Source organism: Triplophysa rosa, linkage group LG1 (assembly GCF_024868665.1).
Source record: "Triplophysa rosa linkage group LG1, Trosa_1v2, whole genome shotgun sequence".
NCBI classification, from domain to species: domain Eukaryota; kingdom Metazoa; phylum Chordata; class Actinopteri; order Cypriniformes; family Nemacheilidae; genus Triplophysa; species Triplophysa rosa.
Window position 1 is genome coordinate 17,658,700 of NC_079890.1, and position 16,440 is coordinate 17,675,139.

Here is a 16,440-nt window from a genome sequence, read left to right on the forward strand (position 1 = left end):
TGTTCTGAGTTATACTATTTTAATGCCATGTAATATTTCTAAAGGTAAAGGAATAGTTCAGGCAAAAATAAAAATTCAGTCATAATTTATTCACCCTAGAGTCGTTTAAAATCTGTATATGTATCTTTTCTTCTGTAGGACACAAAAGAAGACATTTTGAGAAATGTCTCAGTGGTGTGTTGTGTCCATACAGTGAAAGTCAATGGGGCACAGTGTTGTTTAGGTACCAACATAGTTTAAAATAATTTTGGGGGGGAGGGAGGACATCATTACTGAAATACTGCGTCCACATTGAGGGAGGCAGGCAGGTGCCTGTAAGTCTCCATACAGCATGATAACATGCTCACCCGCAATACCGACGATGCCTTGTCCAGCAGAGGCATTCTTTAAGCCCTCACAGGGGTTAAAATGTGCCCCAGAAACCACAAGCTGCTGATATTAATGTAACAAAGCCCATACAAAGCCAATCTGGATGCATCAACTCATTGGTATTATACTTGAGAGCAGATGACTATGGCTGTCCTGCATGGCTTTGTTTTCAGAACAGTCTCCAGTGGCAGGTTTGGGAGAATGAAATGATTGATATGAAGCCCAGGCATGCTGTGATGGCCAGGCGGTGTCAAAACGACAGTGGACCATGTGAGCGTGTTCCATACTACAGCAAAACAGATGTGTATATATATATATCACTGTGCTCTGTCCTTGTGCACAGGTGCTTTTACACACTGACACATCTGTTCACATTTGGACCACATTTTTGTAATGTTTATTACTGTAACGAATAATTAATTTTGGGGGTCTAATCTGGCATTTGAAAAAGGTTCCTGAAAGCACAGACGGCACTACAGCCAGACATGACTAGAAAGCATTCCAAGGAAATACAGAAGATGTGCTTGAATGACAGATCTATTCATTAATACAGTCAGCAGGCCTATTTTTCATCATTAACAGAGTTCAAACTCTCAACACCTTGTCATAAGAGGGATTGTTTTATATTATGTTATTAATAGGTGCAGCAAGGCTTTCCGTGTCAGAGGCGGTATGGGCTGCGTCTTAAAGATGGAACTTAAGACAGAGAGACTGCAGTCGATGACAGTGTTGACAAGACAGTAAATTGGCCTGACAAATCCCTCGAGGGAGGGTTTATATGGTAGGGTTGTGGCCATGCAGCATCACATTAAGACACAGATGGGATGTATGTGAGAGTTTTGCATATTTAACACTTAATATCATAAGAATATATGCAGAGCATTGTTGTTAGTGATGTTATACACGGATTTTAATTTATACACATTTATTTTGTTAAAAGATTTGTACACCGAGAATAGCAAATAACTAGAATAATGTGTTGTCCTACAGTGCCCTCTAGCGTTCAGGTAAAACACTTAACAGTCTGGTCAAACGATTGTACGATTGACTGTAAAAGCAGTTATTATTCGGTGAATATATAATAAAGAATACACACACACACAATAAAGACACAAACTAACGGTATAATTTAACTCGAAACAAAACCACTTTCATCACTCTTTATACATCCACATTAATGTAACAATACAGCAGGACAGAAACCTGAAATAATATAATAGTACAACAGGTTCATAAAAACAGTTCCAACTAGCTGAACAGACATCGAAAAAGGTTGGTCTTGAAACAGAGAACTTTGTCAAGGTAAATCAATACAAAGCGTTTATCGCAAAAGAGATCTTAAGAGTGAAAAATCACTTATCAAAAAGGGAGAAAATATCAAAAGAAAACGAGGTTACAAAAATAGTCTGTCAGCCCCCTGTGGACAATTCCGAGTATAAACGGGGAGCGGGTAACCTGCTTGAGATGAGTACAGGAAAAACATCATGTCTTATTGCTCTTGTGATACGTGAGGCTTTAACATCGTGATATTATAGAAACGTTCAACCTGAGCACCACCTTATACACCACAGAAACGATTCTTTCATGCAAGACGTCAGATCTCCCTTTTATCTCTCACCCCCCAAAACACCTACGTATCTCACAGCTCGGGGTGAGTCATGGGCCTCTATAATTAGACATGTTAAATATTTTATGAGAGACAGAGAAAAATAGACCTTTTTTTTCCAAGTGTGTCAGACACTGAAATACCTGCGTTTGAGGTTTAAAATACATCAAGCGTGTTGCATTTTGTCAAAATGAGTACAAAGTGAAAGTGCAGTGTGAAAGTAGATTTAAAAACGCATTTCTGGCTCGTGACAAATCTTTCAATGTCAAAGCATTCAAATTTGGCGAAAACACGAACAAGTAGAAGTTCATCTTAAGTAACGAGTGTAACAACATCCAGCCACTGGGGGATCTGGATAAGACTGAAATGCTAACAACTAGCTTCAGACGATTTCTAAATTGGGTGAACAATTTACTGAGTTAAAGGGACAGTTCACCCAAATATGAAAATTCTGTCATCATTTAGTCACCCTCAGGTTGTTCCAAACACGTACACATTTCTTTGTTCTGATGAACGCAGAGAAAGATATATTGAAGAATGTTAGCAAATGACAGTTATGGGACATCATTGACTACCAAAGTACGAAAATTAAAAGGATAGTCAAAGGTCTCCCAGAACTGTTTGCTTCCCTAAATTCCTCATTTTGTGTTCAACAGAACAAAAGTATGCAATATTTTTTTTCTACTATAGTAGTGAATGATGTCCCAGAACTAAAATTGCTAACATTCTTCCAAATATCTTTCTCTGTGTTCAACAGAACAAAGAAATTGATACAGGTTTGGAAGAACTAGAGTGTGAGTAAATGATTTTCATTTACGGGTGAACTATCCCTTTAAGACATGTTCTTTTTCTATTATAAAATACTCAAACAAAACCATTCTTATATCTTTCCTTATCTTAAGGAATCTATTTTAGGTTCTTTAGAAACAAATAAATTAAAGAAGGGAGGAAACAAATTAAAAAACAAACGACAGCACCAATTTACACTTGAGCTTCATTTAGACACATCTCATAAAAATGCATGCTGACATTCTCAAACATTCATTTCTTCATTTATGGTTGAATTAAGCTCAGATGCTGATGATATGATATCCATTTAAGCTAAATGGATTCTAAAACATGACGCAGGTCTTTGTTATTATCAGTGTGAAGTGGGCATACCATAGCGGGCTGAAAGGCAAGTGCCACATTAACATTCATATAGCGTTTTAAAACAATGCATGAATGATCAATAAAACAACTACAACTGCTGATGCCCCCTACAGATTTACACCGTGTGTTTCTGCTGCAAACTTTGAAATGAATTCTAAAAATAAAAACTGAACGCAGGCTTGCATGAGAGCTACAGACTGCCACATTGCGTTTCTATGTGCTTTTTAAGAGACAGTGTTCTTTTTTAATTTTAGATAGTTTTCTATTTGTCTATCAAGATAGTGCCACTAGCATCTCCTCAGAATGGCAGGACTGCTTAGTGCCTTTTGAAAACATTGTATTTACAAATATTCATTCAAAAGCACTGTTGTATGTAACGTAACTAGTCTAAATGCAACGCAAAATTTCACAACGTAGTGTTGGTTAACTTCTAAATGTAATGTGCCAATTACTGTAGATATTTTTCCACTGAAAACATTATTAAAAAGGACATCATTGTATCAACGTCCACTGTAAACAATTTGGGATTTGTGTCCGTAAAAATGTCTTGAGTATGGAATATTTACAGCTGACATTTTGAGAAGCACACAGCTCTGATGAGGATGCTTGTGTCATCAAACCCAACATGAGGTTTTGAAATGTTTCACCTGCTTTTCATTCCCAGATATTTAGAAAATCAAACAAGAAAAACAAACCAACAATCGACGAATCAGTTCAGTTTCTGTTACACATTTTTATACTAAGATGCTAGTGTTGTTCATTCATTTGAGCTTGGACCACAAAACAGCCTGTGATGGGAACATACCGGCTGCGGGCATAATCTCTTGAGGCACTTTTTGACATTTTCATTCAATTCACCTCAGGAGTTGTACATTGCAATGGTCCCCTTGCATATCGAACTAATCAAACCCCAAACGACACATTCTTAATAATGCAGCGCGTGTGTGACGTGAGTGACATCATGAAGAGCCAAGGTAGTGTTTATGCTATGAGTAAGAAGTGTGTGAAAGCATGTGCTTAAACAAAAATCGGAGGACGACAGGATTTAGAAAATTTCACAAAAAAGGAGTGCCAAACATGTGGCTATCCCTTGTTAGAGAAAAAGGGTGAGAAAGTGTGAATGAGGAAGTCAGATGGCAGAAAAATTAAAAACAATGAGACGGCATGGGGGGGAACGGGACAGGTGCCCTATTGGGGGTAGTTGTTCTGTTGCCGGCGTTTGGCGGACCTCAACTTCTCGAAGCGGGACTCCATCTCTTCCAGGACCTTGGGGGTGTATCGTACCACCAGCTTTACTGTGCCCTGAGCAGCTTTCAACAGCTCTACAGCCTTCTCGTGATGCTCTCCTTCTACACTCTATAAGACAAACGAAGACGGTAAGATTTCTCTACTGATTAATCCATTTTTCTTTTTGTCCATCCATCCACACCGAGGCGCTGTTTATGTCCAGTGAAAACTGAGCTCTTGATACAATAAAAAAATGCGTCTTTCTTGCTGTAGTGTGGACGGAGACAACAAAGACATAAAAAAACATGATGCATTTGCTTGGTCATGTGATCCAGTAAACCAATCAATATGGCAGCCACAACACTGCTATTTACTTTGATATTTGAGATAAATATAATACAGTGATGGTATTTATAATTTTATTGACATGCCAGAGTTATTGTTGCTAACTGAAGACATCGGATAAGCTTCCTGAGGTAATGTTAAGGTGACAGTATAAGGTATCAAGTTGCTTACATCATTCAGTTTGCTTAAAACGTGCAGTACGTCATTTGACAGGACAGTGTACGTACCACTCCATTAACAGACAGCAGCTGGTCTCCTCTTTTCAGACCACCGTGTCGATCAGCGATGCCTCCGGGAATGATACGGGAGATGTAAATGGGCGAATTTTGTTCTTTCCCACCCATGATGTTGAACCCCAGCCCCTCCTCTGTTTTTGGGAGCTCCACCACACGAGGATGAGAGTGACCCTCACTCGCTGCAAATGCAGCTACTGTAGCCTGGGAACAGCACAAAAATGTTTGTACTCCATGTACAGTGGCTTATAATATAACTATTTATAATTTACTAAATTCATATTATTATTTTATTGTATAATAATTGTATTAAATAAAAAATTTATTGACTTTTTGTATGCTAATTTTATTAAATAAACTATTTGTAAAATGGGTCGTGTAACTTTTTCACGTTTAAAGAAATCGTATGGGACATTGACATCTAGTGGTTTAACTTGGTATCGGAGTCTAAATTCAAAATATTGGCCAGGCAAGTTTAACCAAGTAACGGTTCCTCTCGGTTTCTTTCTCTGATTATCAGAAATAATCCACAGGAACTCTATTCTTTGCAGATGTGTAGCCGAAGTTACATTCGGGCCACAAAAGCACGCATGCGCAGTAACGCTTGTTTATGTTCTTGCTTTGAAACGGTCCATACATATACAAATAAAAAAATAGCAAACTGTCGCATGTCAAAAATAAGCTGTATAAATATATATACACTCACCTAAAGGATTATTAGGAACACCTGTTCAATTTCTCATTAATGCAATTATCTAATCAACCAATCACATGGCAGTTGCTTCAATGCATTTAGGGGTGTGGTCCTGGTCAAGACAATCTCCTGAACTCCAAACTGAATGTCAGAATGGGAAAGAAAGGTGATTTAAGCAATTTTGAGCGTGGCATGGTTGTTGGTGCCAGACGGGCCGGTCTGAGTATTTCACAATCTGCTCAGTTACTGGGATTTTCACGCACAACCATTTCTAGGGTTTACAAAGAATGGTGTGAAAAGGGAAAAACATCCAGTATGCGGCAGTCCTGTGGGCGAAAATGCCTTGTTGATGCTAGAGGTCAGAGGAGAATGGGCCGACTGATTCAAGCTGATAGAAGAGCAACTTTGACTGAAATAACCACTCGTTACAACCGAGGTATGCAGCAAAGCATTTGTGAAGCCACAACACGCACAACCTTGAGGCAGATGGGCTACAACAGCAGAAGACCCCACCGGGTACCACTCATCTCCACTACAAATAGGAAAAAGAGGCTACAATTTGCACGAGCTCACCAAAATTGGACAGTTGAAGACTGGAAAAATGTTGCCTGGTCTGATGAGTCTCGATTTCTGTTGAGACATTCAAATGGTAGAGTCAGAATTTGGCGTAAACAGAATGAGAACATGGATCCATCATGCCTTGTTACCACTGTGCAGGCTGGTGGTGGTGGTGTAATGGTGTGGGGGATGTTTTCTTGGCACACTTTAGGCCCCTTAGTGCCAATTGGGCATCGTTTAAATGCCACGGCCTACCTGAGCATTGTTTCTGACCATGTCCATCCCTTTATGACCACCATGTACCCATCCTCTAATGGCTACTTCCAGCAGGATAATGCACCATGTCACAAAGCTCGAATCATTTCAAATTGGTTTCTTGAACATGACAATGAGTTCACTGTACTAGAATGGCCCCCACAGTCACCAGATCTCAACCCGATAGAACATCTTTGGGATGTGGTGGAACGGGAGCTTCGTGCCCTGGATGTGCATCCCACAAATCTCCATCAACTGCAAGATGCTATCCTATCAATATGGGCCAACATTTCTAAAGAATGCTTTCAGCACCTTGTTGAATCAATGCCACGTAGAATTAAGGCAGTTCTGAAGGCGAAAGGGGGTCAAACACCGTATTAGTATGGTGTTCCTAATAATCCTTTAGTGATATATTTAGGGCTGTCAACGTTCAACGCGTTAAACGCATGCGATTAATTTTTTCAAATTAACGCGTGAGAAAATATTTATCGCAATTAACGCAGCATCCGTTTGTTTTGACATCCTTTGTCTAGCGTTACATTATGTAATCACGCTCTTATTCGTGTACAGGCTTTTAAACCACTTAAGCGCGATTTGAAACAGTTGCTTTGACGCGTTCAATGAAGATAGACAGCTTCTAAACTGTGGGACGCGGCAAAACGCAACGAGAGGTCCAGTCTGGTGTGTACAGTAAGGCTGCGTCGGTGAATCTCTGTACAGCGCATCCGTGTTAAGTTCTCTTTCGTGCTTGAATGGATAAAACCACACAAGATTATGTCAGAAAGCCCGTTTTGTCTAGCATTTTCTTAAGCACAGACTTCAAAGTGTAAAATAAAATCTTAAATGAATGCAAAGAGTTGTGAAAATGGGAGTGCGGTGACGGTCAGATCTGCGTACTAGACAGCTCTTAAAGGGGCCGCGTTCTTAAACGTGCTGCTGTGCTCCTGTCACTAATGTTAATCAAAGAACAAAATAAAAGAAGAAATCAATGTGATTTTGTAGCTTTAATGAGAATTCTTCTGCATTTAATTTATAATTTAGCATTAAAGACTGTAAAGTGTCCTTCAATTTACTACATGAGCTCTCAATTATACTGTTGAATGGCTATAATTAATGTTAAAATAATCAATTTAATAGAGACATCAGTTACAGTACTAATATCAAAATGTTTGCTATTCATAAAATGAGCTGTTAAAGAAATATGTTGTTTCTACATCAATTTGAAGATTAAATGTGAAATTATTAAAATGTAAAAGAATATATTTTATATAATTCGCATTCAAGTTTATTACTATAATATATTATATTATTTAGGGATGTAACGATTCACCGTGAGCCGTAAACGGTTGAAAATCGGTTATAATGAGCGACGATTCAAATCGGTTGAGGCTTGAACTGAATCGCAATACATTTTTTGAACAGCAGGGGCCGCTATTTTCACTGCAAACCTAAACGTGGATGCTGATATTTCTTAAATGCAAAAAAATCCAAGAAAAGCACAGACAGTATTAGTTTGTTTATATTAAAGAGACTTTTTCTATTATTAATTTGTTATAAAATTGCAGTTTAGTTTTGTTATTTGAAATAAAACATTATTTTATCATACAAAGAAACGTGAAGCATTTAAGAAATAATGCAAGGGACGTTGTTCATTTCTAATTGGTTTCAACTCATTTTTTCAAAATAAATCGTGAGTAAATCGTGAATAAATCGCATCGTGAGATCAGAATCGTGAATCGCATCGCATCGTGAATCGTTACATCCCTAGTCAACTGTTTTAACAAAGTATTACAACCAAGGTAATCAGATAATGAGATTGTCTGTCCATCTTTTAACGTTTAGTAAAACAACATGGTGTGTTACATGGAAACTATCTGACTGTAAAATAAAACAACAACTTACCTTTGCCGTTGCATTGGCCCTCACCTCTGGGCTGCTATTTATATCCACCGTCTCATACACATGCTCATACACCTAAAATTGATGTACAACAAAGTCAGTGAATACTACTGGAATTTCACAAACACAACAACAAGCACAGCCTCCCATCCATTCCGGCAAACAAAATGAAACAAAATTAGAGCTCTATTTTCAGAAACTAAGCAAAGCTTTTTCCTACATTTCAAGGGCCAGATTCCTGGATCCGTATCAGTTTAGTCCTAAACTAAGTTGCTCGTGAATAGTAATTCACCCTAAAAAGCCTTTTTGGTCCGGCACATTATTCAATCTGGTTTAGATGATTGTCAGTGGACACAACTGTGTCCCAGACTGGCCGGAATCTGTGACTGGAAAACCATATCATCATGTCTCACATTTAGACGTGCCCAGCAGTGAGAATGAGGTCTCAAATCAGATCTCTTTACATGCCTTACTCCTGATGGTTTAGCACTTAAATCACTATTCCATCTCCCATTCAGGACCACCTCTGTACAGTACGTCCACCCACCCACGTGCAACGGTATTGTGCGAGTCGTGCGTGTTTATCTGAGAATCAAGCCGACAGTCAGAGGTTCAGTACGCAGCGTAAATGTTTGGGAGAGCTGTTGAGTTAGTAATTAAGCACTTATTCACCACAAAGGAACAGCAATTACGTCCAATGCCATCACATGCGACAGCCTAAACAAGCATTTCTAAAGAAGTGTATGGGTGGCCTTGGTTTTCAAAAACAAGCAAAATAAAGTCTGTTGTGTCCTGCCAGGGGCCTCTTTCAATAAGCCTGTGTAGTCACAGATTTGAGACACAAGCCGGAATCAAGTTCATCCTTCCCTGAGTTTCAGTGAAGTAATGATGCATGGCGAAGACTACACTGCAAAAAATGACTTTCTTACTTAGTCTTGTTTTCCAGATTCAAGAATGTTTAGACATTTTTACTGGAAAACAAGAAAAAAAGACTAAGTAAGAAAGTCATTTTTTGCAGTGTAACAAAACAGTACACATTTCAAAAAAAATGTTGTGAATGTGTTATTTATAAATTGAGGCTACAACCCATTTTACGAAACAGATATCTGACCAAATTCTGACTGGATAAATCGCATCTGAAACCACTGACAGAATATCCTGTATTACTGTGCCATTTTATAATAAAGCTGATAGGCTGCTGATCAAAATTTTAATAATAATTATTTTTAGATAAATAAACTAGCTATTTTAAACTTTTTTATTTCAAGAAAAACATCTGGAGCCATGGTAAAATCACTACCCTCCACATTGCGCAAACTGAAACTGCGAATTAAAAATATGCCAAAATGGAAACAAGTCAACGTTGCAAAAACTCCCATATACAGCCGCAGAAAAATTGAGACAATTTCAAGTTTTCATTTAATTTGCATTTCTAGATGTATTGTTGCAACGTAAACCTACTGACATTCATCGCCATGATATCACAAGAGGAAATAATTATGCAAGGAATTTTTTTAGCTGCATAATAAGTTATATTAAAGGGATAGTTCAACCAAAAATAAAAATTCTGTCATCATTTACTCATCCTCGAGTTGTTCCAAATCTATTCTGTATAAATGTCTTTGTTCTGATGAACACTGAGAAAGATATTCAGAAGAATGCTTATAACCAAACAGTTCTTGGACCCCATTGACTACCATAGTAGGAAAAATACGTTCTAAATGTTTTGTTCTGTTGAACACAAAAGAAGATTTTAAAGAATGTAAGAAAGCATACAGTTCTGGGGCACTCTTGACTACCATTTTCATTTTCGTACTTCGGTACTCAATGGGATCCAAGAACTGTTTGGTTACAAGCATTCTTCCAAATATCTTTCTCTGTGTTCAGCCAAAGAAATTTATACAGATTTGGAACAACTAGAGAGTTAGTACTTTATGACAGAATCTTTTATTTTGGGGTGAAATATCCCTTCAAGTTCACAATCGTTTCTCATTGACATTTACAAAATACTGCAAAAGTTTTGTGCAAATCTGTAATGGAAACTGTGGCTACTGTAACTCACTGTAACATAAACAAGGATTGCAGTCTGATAAAAAACACAAGAGAAATGTCATAATATAGTCTATTCCCTTACCTAATACACCTGATAAACAGGGTTAGTTAGCTAACAATGGCACTTTCAGTTTCCTGTAACCTAGCCAAACAAATCTTCACATTTGCCTACTTTAAAGCTCAACTTCATTCTAGGATTTCAAGCGAGATGAAGAACAGCAGCTCTGGTCTAAACGCCACTTGAGTTTAACAGTGAGAACGACAGATGACCAAACAGCAGGGAGGAGACCAATCAACTGCCAACAGTTTTAGATCCACGACATGGGCAACGGAACACTACAGTGGAGTTTTATGCCCAGTCTGGAACAGACAAATGGACTGATGCTATTTGTGTACTTCAGAATCAATATCCAGTTCTTCTGCACAGCAACTATCTTATGTACTACACTTATGAGCATGCTGTTATGTGCACTAGGGATGTGCGTGTTAGGCATTTTACCTGCTTGAGTACTTGAAAGATAAATCATCAGAGTACTCATGGTGGACTTGGGGGGGCTGATGGAGCAAGTTCCGTCTGCTCTATTTCTGAGTTGATCTATTTTTAGTTGGTCTATGTCACTCTTTGGCTGTTGCATCACGTCTTGCGTTATTTTCTCAGAGCACATGCTGGTTATTTTACAAACAACTTTTCAAAATCAATCTACGTATCCCTACTTTTAGTTACATTTCAGTCCATCAATGCTCAACCTACTGTAGCTGTTCTTGGCTGTAAGACATCTTGTGAGTATACACCCAAATATCAGCCCCATTGACAAAAAAATTGAAGCTGAAAATCAACAAATGCAATTTTAGTTTTCATCTGCAATTATTGAGGTCACTTCTAAATGTTTAAAGGTGTGATGAACTTGGCTTGTTTATTGTTTTATACTGTTGTATGAGGTCTACTTATGAGGTTCGCTTGGTTCTTACATTCAAAAACATCAAAATCAATAAGTAATTCTCTAGTTCTACCCGGGTTGCAATACAGTTTGACATGCGACGCATGCGATATAGTTTGACATGCGACGCATGCAATACAGTTTGACAGGTGCATTAAACTGGGCCGCTTGTTTGTTTGAAGTGCGTTTGTCGTTGTGCTCGTTTCTGTGTAACGTTATGGCGCACTGCTATTTTACTTAGTTTTAGTCTATTTTGCGAGTGAAACTTGTTGTCCGGCTGCATTGAGTCCATAAAACAAGATGCGGACTTGTCCGCGTCTGCGCTGTATGAGGACATGAACACATGAACTTCATCTCCTTTCAGAACATTTTACTGAGTGAAGCTAACACACACTAAATAATAAGCGTCTTCCTACAAACTGCCAAAATAAAAGTCCGGTTAACTACAGTAGTTTTACTTCTTGCCAGGGACAAAAATGTATAAGTTGCTAACACCTAAATTCATTAAAAATCGCACTATATTGCCTCCTAGTGGTGCAACTGGGTAACTACTACATTTCATGTATAACAACCTGTCTTATAGTCATTTAAAGGTTACATATATTTTGTGGCTCCAGACAAATTTTATTTGTTGGGAGATGGCCCAAAATGGCTCTGTTGGTCGCAAAGGTTGCCGACCCCAGGACTAGGGTCTAGAGACTTTCACAGTCCGTTTCCGTTTCACAGACAAGGCTTAAGACTAGTCCCAGACTAAAATGAATTTTGAGCTGTCTTATCTGAAAATATCTTGCCCGGACATATTTTAAATTATGTCAGTGCCATTGGTTTGTCTCAAGATGCACATCAGTAATGGTTTCTTATAAGACATTTTAATAAAAGCGACTTAAATAGCCTAAATTAACTAAGGCATAGTCCTGGCTTAGGCTAAGCCTTGTCTATGAAACCGGGCCTTAATGTGCTTCTCCTTAAGCCACTCTTTGGTTGTCTTGGCAATATGTTTTGGGTCTTTGTCATGTTAAAGGCACATCCACGACCCATCTTCAGTGATCTAGTTAAGGGGAGAAGGTTCTCGTCCAAGATTTTACGGTACACTGGCCCGTCCCTTAGCCCCTCAATGTGGTGAAGTCATCCTGTACCCATAGCAGAGAAAAAGCCCTAAAGCAGAATGTTTCCAACACTGTTCTTCTTCGGTAGGGATGGTGTTCTTGGGGTCATAGTCAGCATTTCTCTCCCTCCAAAACCAGGAGTCAATTTTGGACAGCACTTTCTCCAAACTTTTCTGAATCATCTTGATGTCCATTGTCAAACTTCAGACGAGCCAGGCGGGCCTTCTTGAGCAGGAGGACCTTGCGGTGCTTCAGGATTTCAATCTATTGTGGCATAGCGTGTTACCAATGGTTTGCTTGCTAACTGTGGTCCCAACTGTCTTGAAATCATTAACAAGCTTCTTCCGTGTAGTTCTGGGCTGATCTTTAACCTTTCTCATGATCATCTTTACCCCATTGGGGAAATCTTGCAGGGAGCTCCAGACCAAGGGCAATTGAGTTACTTTGTATTTCTTCTATTTCCAAATAATCGCACCAACAGTTGTCTCCTTCTCACCAAGCTTCTGTCTGTAGCCTATTCAAGGTTTGTGCAGGTCTACAATCTTGTCCCTGACATACTTTGAAACCTATTTGGTCTGGACCATGGTGGTGGAGAGGTTGAAATGGAAGATACAGATTCTGTTGGCTGGCATCTTTTATATACATAACAAGCTGACTTTTTTAAAACTAAAAATTATAGACCCTTCACTACTTTGTAAGCAGGCAAACTTACAATATCAGCAGGGGATCAAATAATTATTTTCCTCGCTGTAGCAAATTGTGGTATTCTTGTTGTAAATTGATAAACTGTAGTATACTTTAATATTTACTATAGTAAAATTCAAAAACATTATATTATCTAAGAATTTTACTGCGGTTTACTATAGGCCTAGTAAATCCTACTACAGTATTTTTATGTGGACAAATATATTACTACTGTATAGTAAAAAATGGACAAGACAGAACAACGAAATAATGGGTAAACTAAAAATGATATGTCCCTAATTGATCCATTTGTATATAACATTAATGTCCTTTGTCGTTAACCAGTCTATTTATGTGATGACCTGCATTTGATGTTTTTTAAAGATGATAACAGACGTTTTATACTTGTACTACCTGTACAACTGTTTGGCCTGTGCTACAAAACTTTAAACCTCTGTATGGTGCTATGTGCAAAAAAGTTAATATTTTCAATTCAGATCGTGGATCGAGATTCTGTTATGAAGATCGTGATATGCTTTTTTGGGAAGATCGCACAGCCGTACCTCAGACGTGCCTAAAAAGTGTACGTTTGCAAATTTACTAGAAAGCCAGGATTGCTGGAGTTAGGTAGTAACAAACTCCAGGACCAAAGAGTCCCCACTTTTACTCATCATGGCTCTTAAACTACACAATAGGATGGGAGCATCAGAGTGGCATTTAAATTCATAGATGTGATGCTGGCACATTTACCTCCCGCACAGCATTGCAGAATTCACTCTGCAAAACCCTCTGCAGTGCCTGCAACTTCTGGGGAGGCACTTCCCCTGTTTTCTGGAGCTTGTCCAGCAGCTCAATGGCACGAGATATGTCTGTAGAGGAAAATTTGCAAAACAATGAAGCAAGGCCACACCACAGATAATAATTTGCATCACGCCATATGGGGATGTTGTCTTTGGCAGGGATTTTTTGCGACAGATAAACTTGATATTAAACACTTGAGAAAATGTGAACAGGTCTAATTTTTCAGATTGAATTTTCCCTTTATAATATCCATTAAAAAAACTACTGTTTGCTCTGCTGTACTGTTTATTGCAATGACAAATGTTTTGCATGTACAATTAAATTACATCCCAATAATCTGCTTGATTTCCTTACACCTATAAAGATACATCATACTGTTAATCAAACATCTTAAATTAAAGACATAAATACACTTCAGACTTCCAATGTTTAGCCTTGTAAGTCATGAAACTCACTTCCAAATCCTATTCAGCAAGAAGTGAATTGTTTATTATGTATACACACGGATGCAGCAGTAATCTTGGGAATTTTAATAAAATCTAATATCAAATGTCACAGTTAAAGATCTCGGATTATAACAAATAAGTGCTTTTGCTAATACACTAACCTAGTCAAGCTTCACTCATCTACACAAAAAGTTCTCGAAGCTGCCAGATGCAGAAAACTTAGCTAAGGATGTCACTGAAAACTCAAAACCACTAAGATTGCTAACGTACAGTGATCTCTAATATAAACACTGACTATGCTAACAGCGCTCTGAAGAGTAACGTTCCCGCTTTTGATAGCTAACCCCATGTTTTGCTTTTATTTAACACAAGCACGTTAATTTAACGACACAAAGTGTTCACACGTACGTTTTTGCCGAATAGATTTATTAATGTTATCAATTGTCTGATACAGCAAACGGGAACTAGCTCGCTGTCGTCCACTAATCCATCTTTATTCAGTGACAGCGGAATGTTTCGACCAAAGCGTGTGATTTTACAATCTCGGTCGCAAGCCAAAGACTGTTCGATTGCCAGCTTACCTCTTTCCAGACGGACAGATTCCCCCAAAGAGGCCATTTATCCGGTGTATTGCTGTTTTTGTTTGGCGAAAGTTTATGCTCCCTGTGACACTCCCGTCTCGGTGTTTCTTGCTAGCGGCTAGCTAAGCTTAAACGCTCTGGCAAATGAAAAGGATTACAGGGCGAGTCGAGAGTATCATTGTTGCGCTGTAAATGCGCAGTCACTTTGCATAGCATAACAAACACAATTTCATCATGAGCCTATAAAACGTCATGATCAGCTCAAATAGTATCTATCTATCTATCTATCTATCTATCTATCTATCTATCTATCTATCTATCTATCTATCTATCTATCTATCTATCTATCTATCTATCTATCTATCTATCTATCTATCTATCTATCTATCTATCTATCTATCTATCTATCTATCTATCTATACACACGTGTAGGTATTCATATGATTTAGTAAAAAAACTGACAAACAACAGAAGGGGAAACGTTTACTTATTTTATAACCAACATCCACACCCAAATGTGTTATTAACCCTTTTATGTTTATATTTAATTATATCTTAACATTTGATCGTCTTAACATTTGCTGTTTATTCTGCCTCACAGAGACAGAATCATCAGAATCACACCAAGACTATTGGTCAGGATTCTGAGCGAAAGTGAAATAGAGAATAGAGTGTCCTACTTCTGTAACAAATGGGACAGGGCCCTGCTGGGTCTTACCAAGGACTTCTTTGAACTGGGGAAAACCTGAACCTCACAAAAATAACTCAGTCATGTAAATTGCTTCCTGGGTAAAATGCACCATAACTATATTGCATTGTCAGTTTCTTTGTCTATTCCATTAACATATGCTGTTTGCATGTGCATTATATTATATACAATATTTGTAAGGTAACATTTCAATCAACATGTCAAAATCTCAAATGAATGAAATATATTTTTAAATAATCATCTACAGCACAACATTAGGCTGTTTTGAATAGACTTGCACAGTACCATAATTCTGTGTTGCAGCAGTAGTAACTGGAGCAGTTCTCAATGGTATGTGTACTGATAAAGGATGCGTGCATTATCTGTTATTTTGATTTCCTGTGTAATTGGGTTATGTCTTTATTGCCTGATACACTTATGAGGCACTGAGATACTTACCATAATCAAATGAAACCCCAATGTCCTTCCTTATCTGTGTCAGATGGTTTCTATTCAGTTGTTTGATAACAGCCTTAAAGTAAAGCAGGTTTGTTTATAGGTCTGTGTTCAGGTGTATCAGATATCATGTAGAGTGCATTGGAGTGTTGACTCTATTGATCTGTCTTTCAGTCCAAAAAATCCTAATCTCTCCGTGATAGTGATGATAGCCTATACCCTCTGACCAGACAACTCCAAACACAGGGCACACACCTTCTCCAAATGACACTACTGGTTTCCATAGAATTACATGTCACATTCACAACTCTTACCTGAGAACTACTGACTTCTATAGACGAAGGTGAGAA

The 16,440-nt window shown here is 38.2% G+C and overlaps 1 protein-coding gene across 2 annotated transcripts; it reads right to left on the bottom strand.

The window, feature by feature from the left end:
* Positions 1–1,477: 1,477 nt before the first annotated feature.
* Positions 1,478–15,095, bottom strand: lin7c (lin-7 homolog C (C. elegans)). Of its 2 annotated transcripts, XM_057344808.1 has the most exons (6): positions 14,947–15,095; positions 13,869–13,987; positions 8,342–8,413; positions 6,200–6,256; positions 4,927–5,136; positions 1,478–4,483 (listed from the first exon to the last, which is right to left on the bottom strand). In XM_057344808.1, exons 1-6 carry the CDS (start codon positions 14,981–14,983, stop codon positions 4,316–4,318), a joined length of 663 nt encoding a protein of 220 aa, XP_057200791.1. In that variant the 5' UTR covers positions 14,984–15,095; the 3' UTR covers positions 1,478–4,315. The 2 variants fall into 2 exon arrangements, with proteins under 2 accessions (XP_057200791.1, XP_057200798.1); XM_057344815.1 differs by lacking the exon at positions 6,200–6,256 and having other exon boundaries at positions 14,947–15,092.
* Between the last annotated feature and the right edge of the window lie 1,345 nt (positions 15,096–16,440).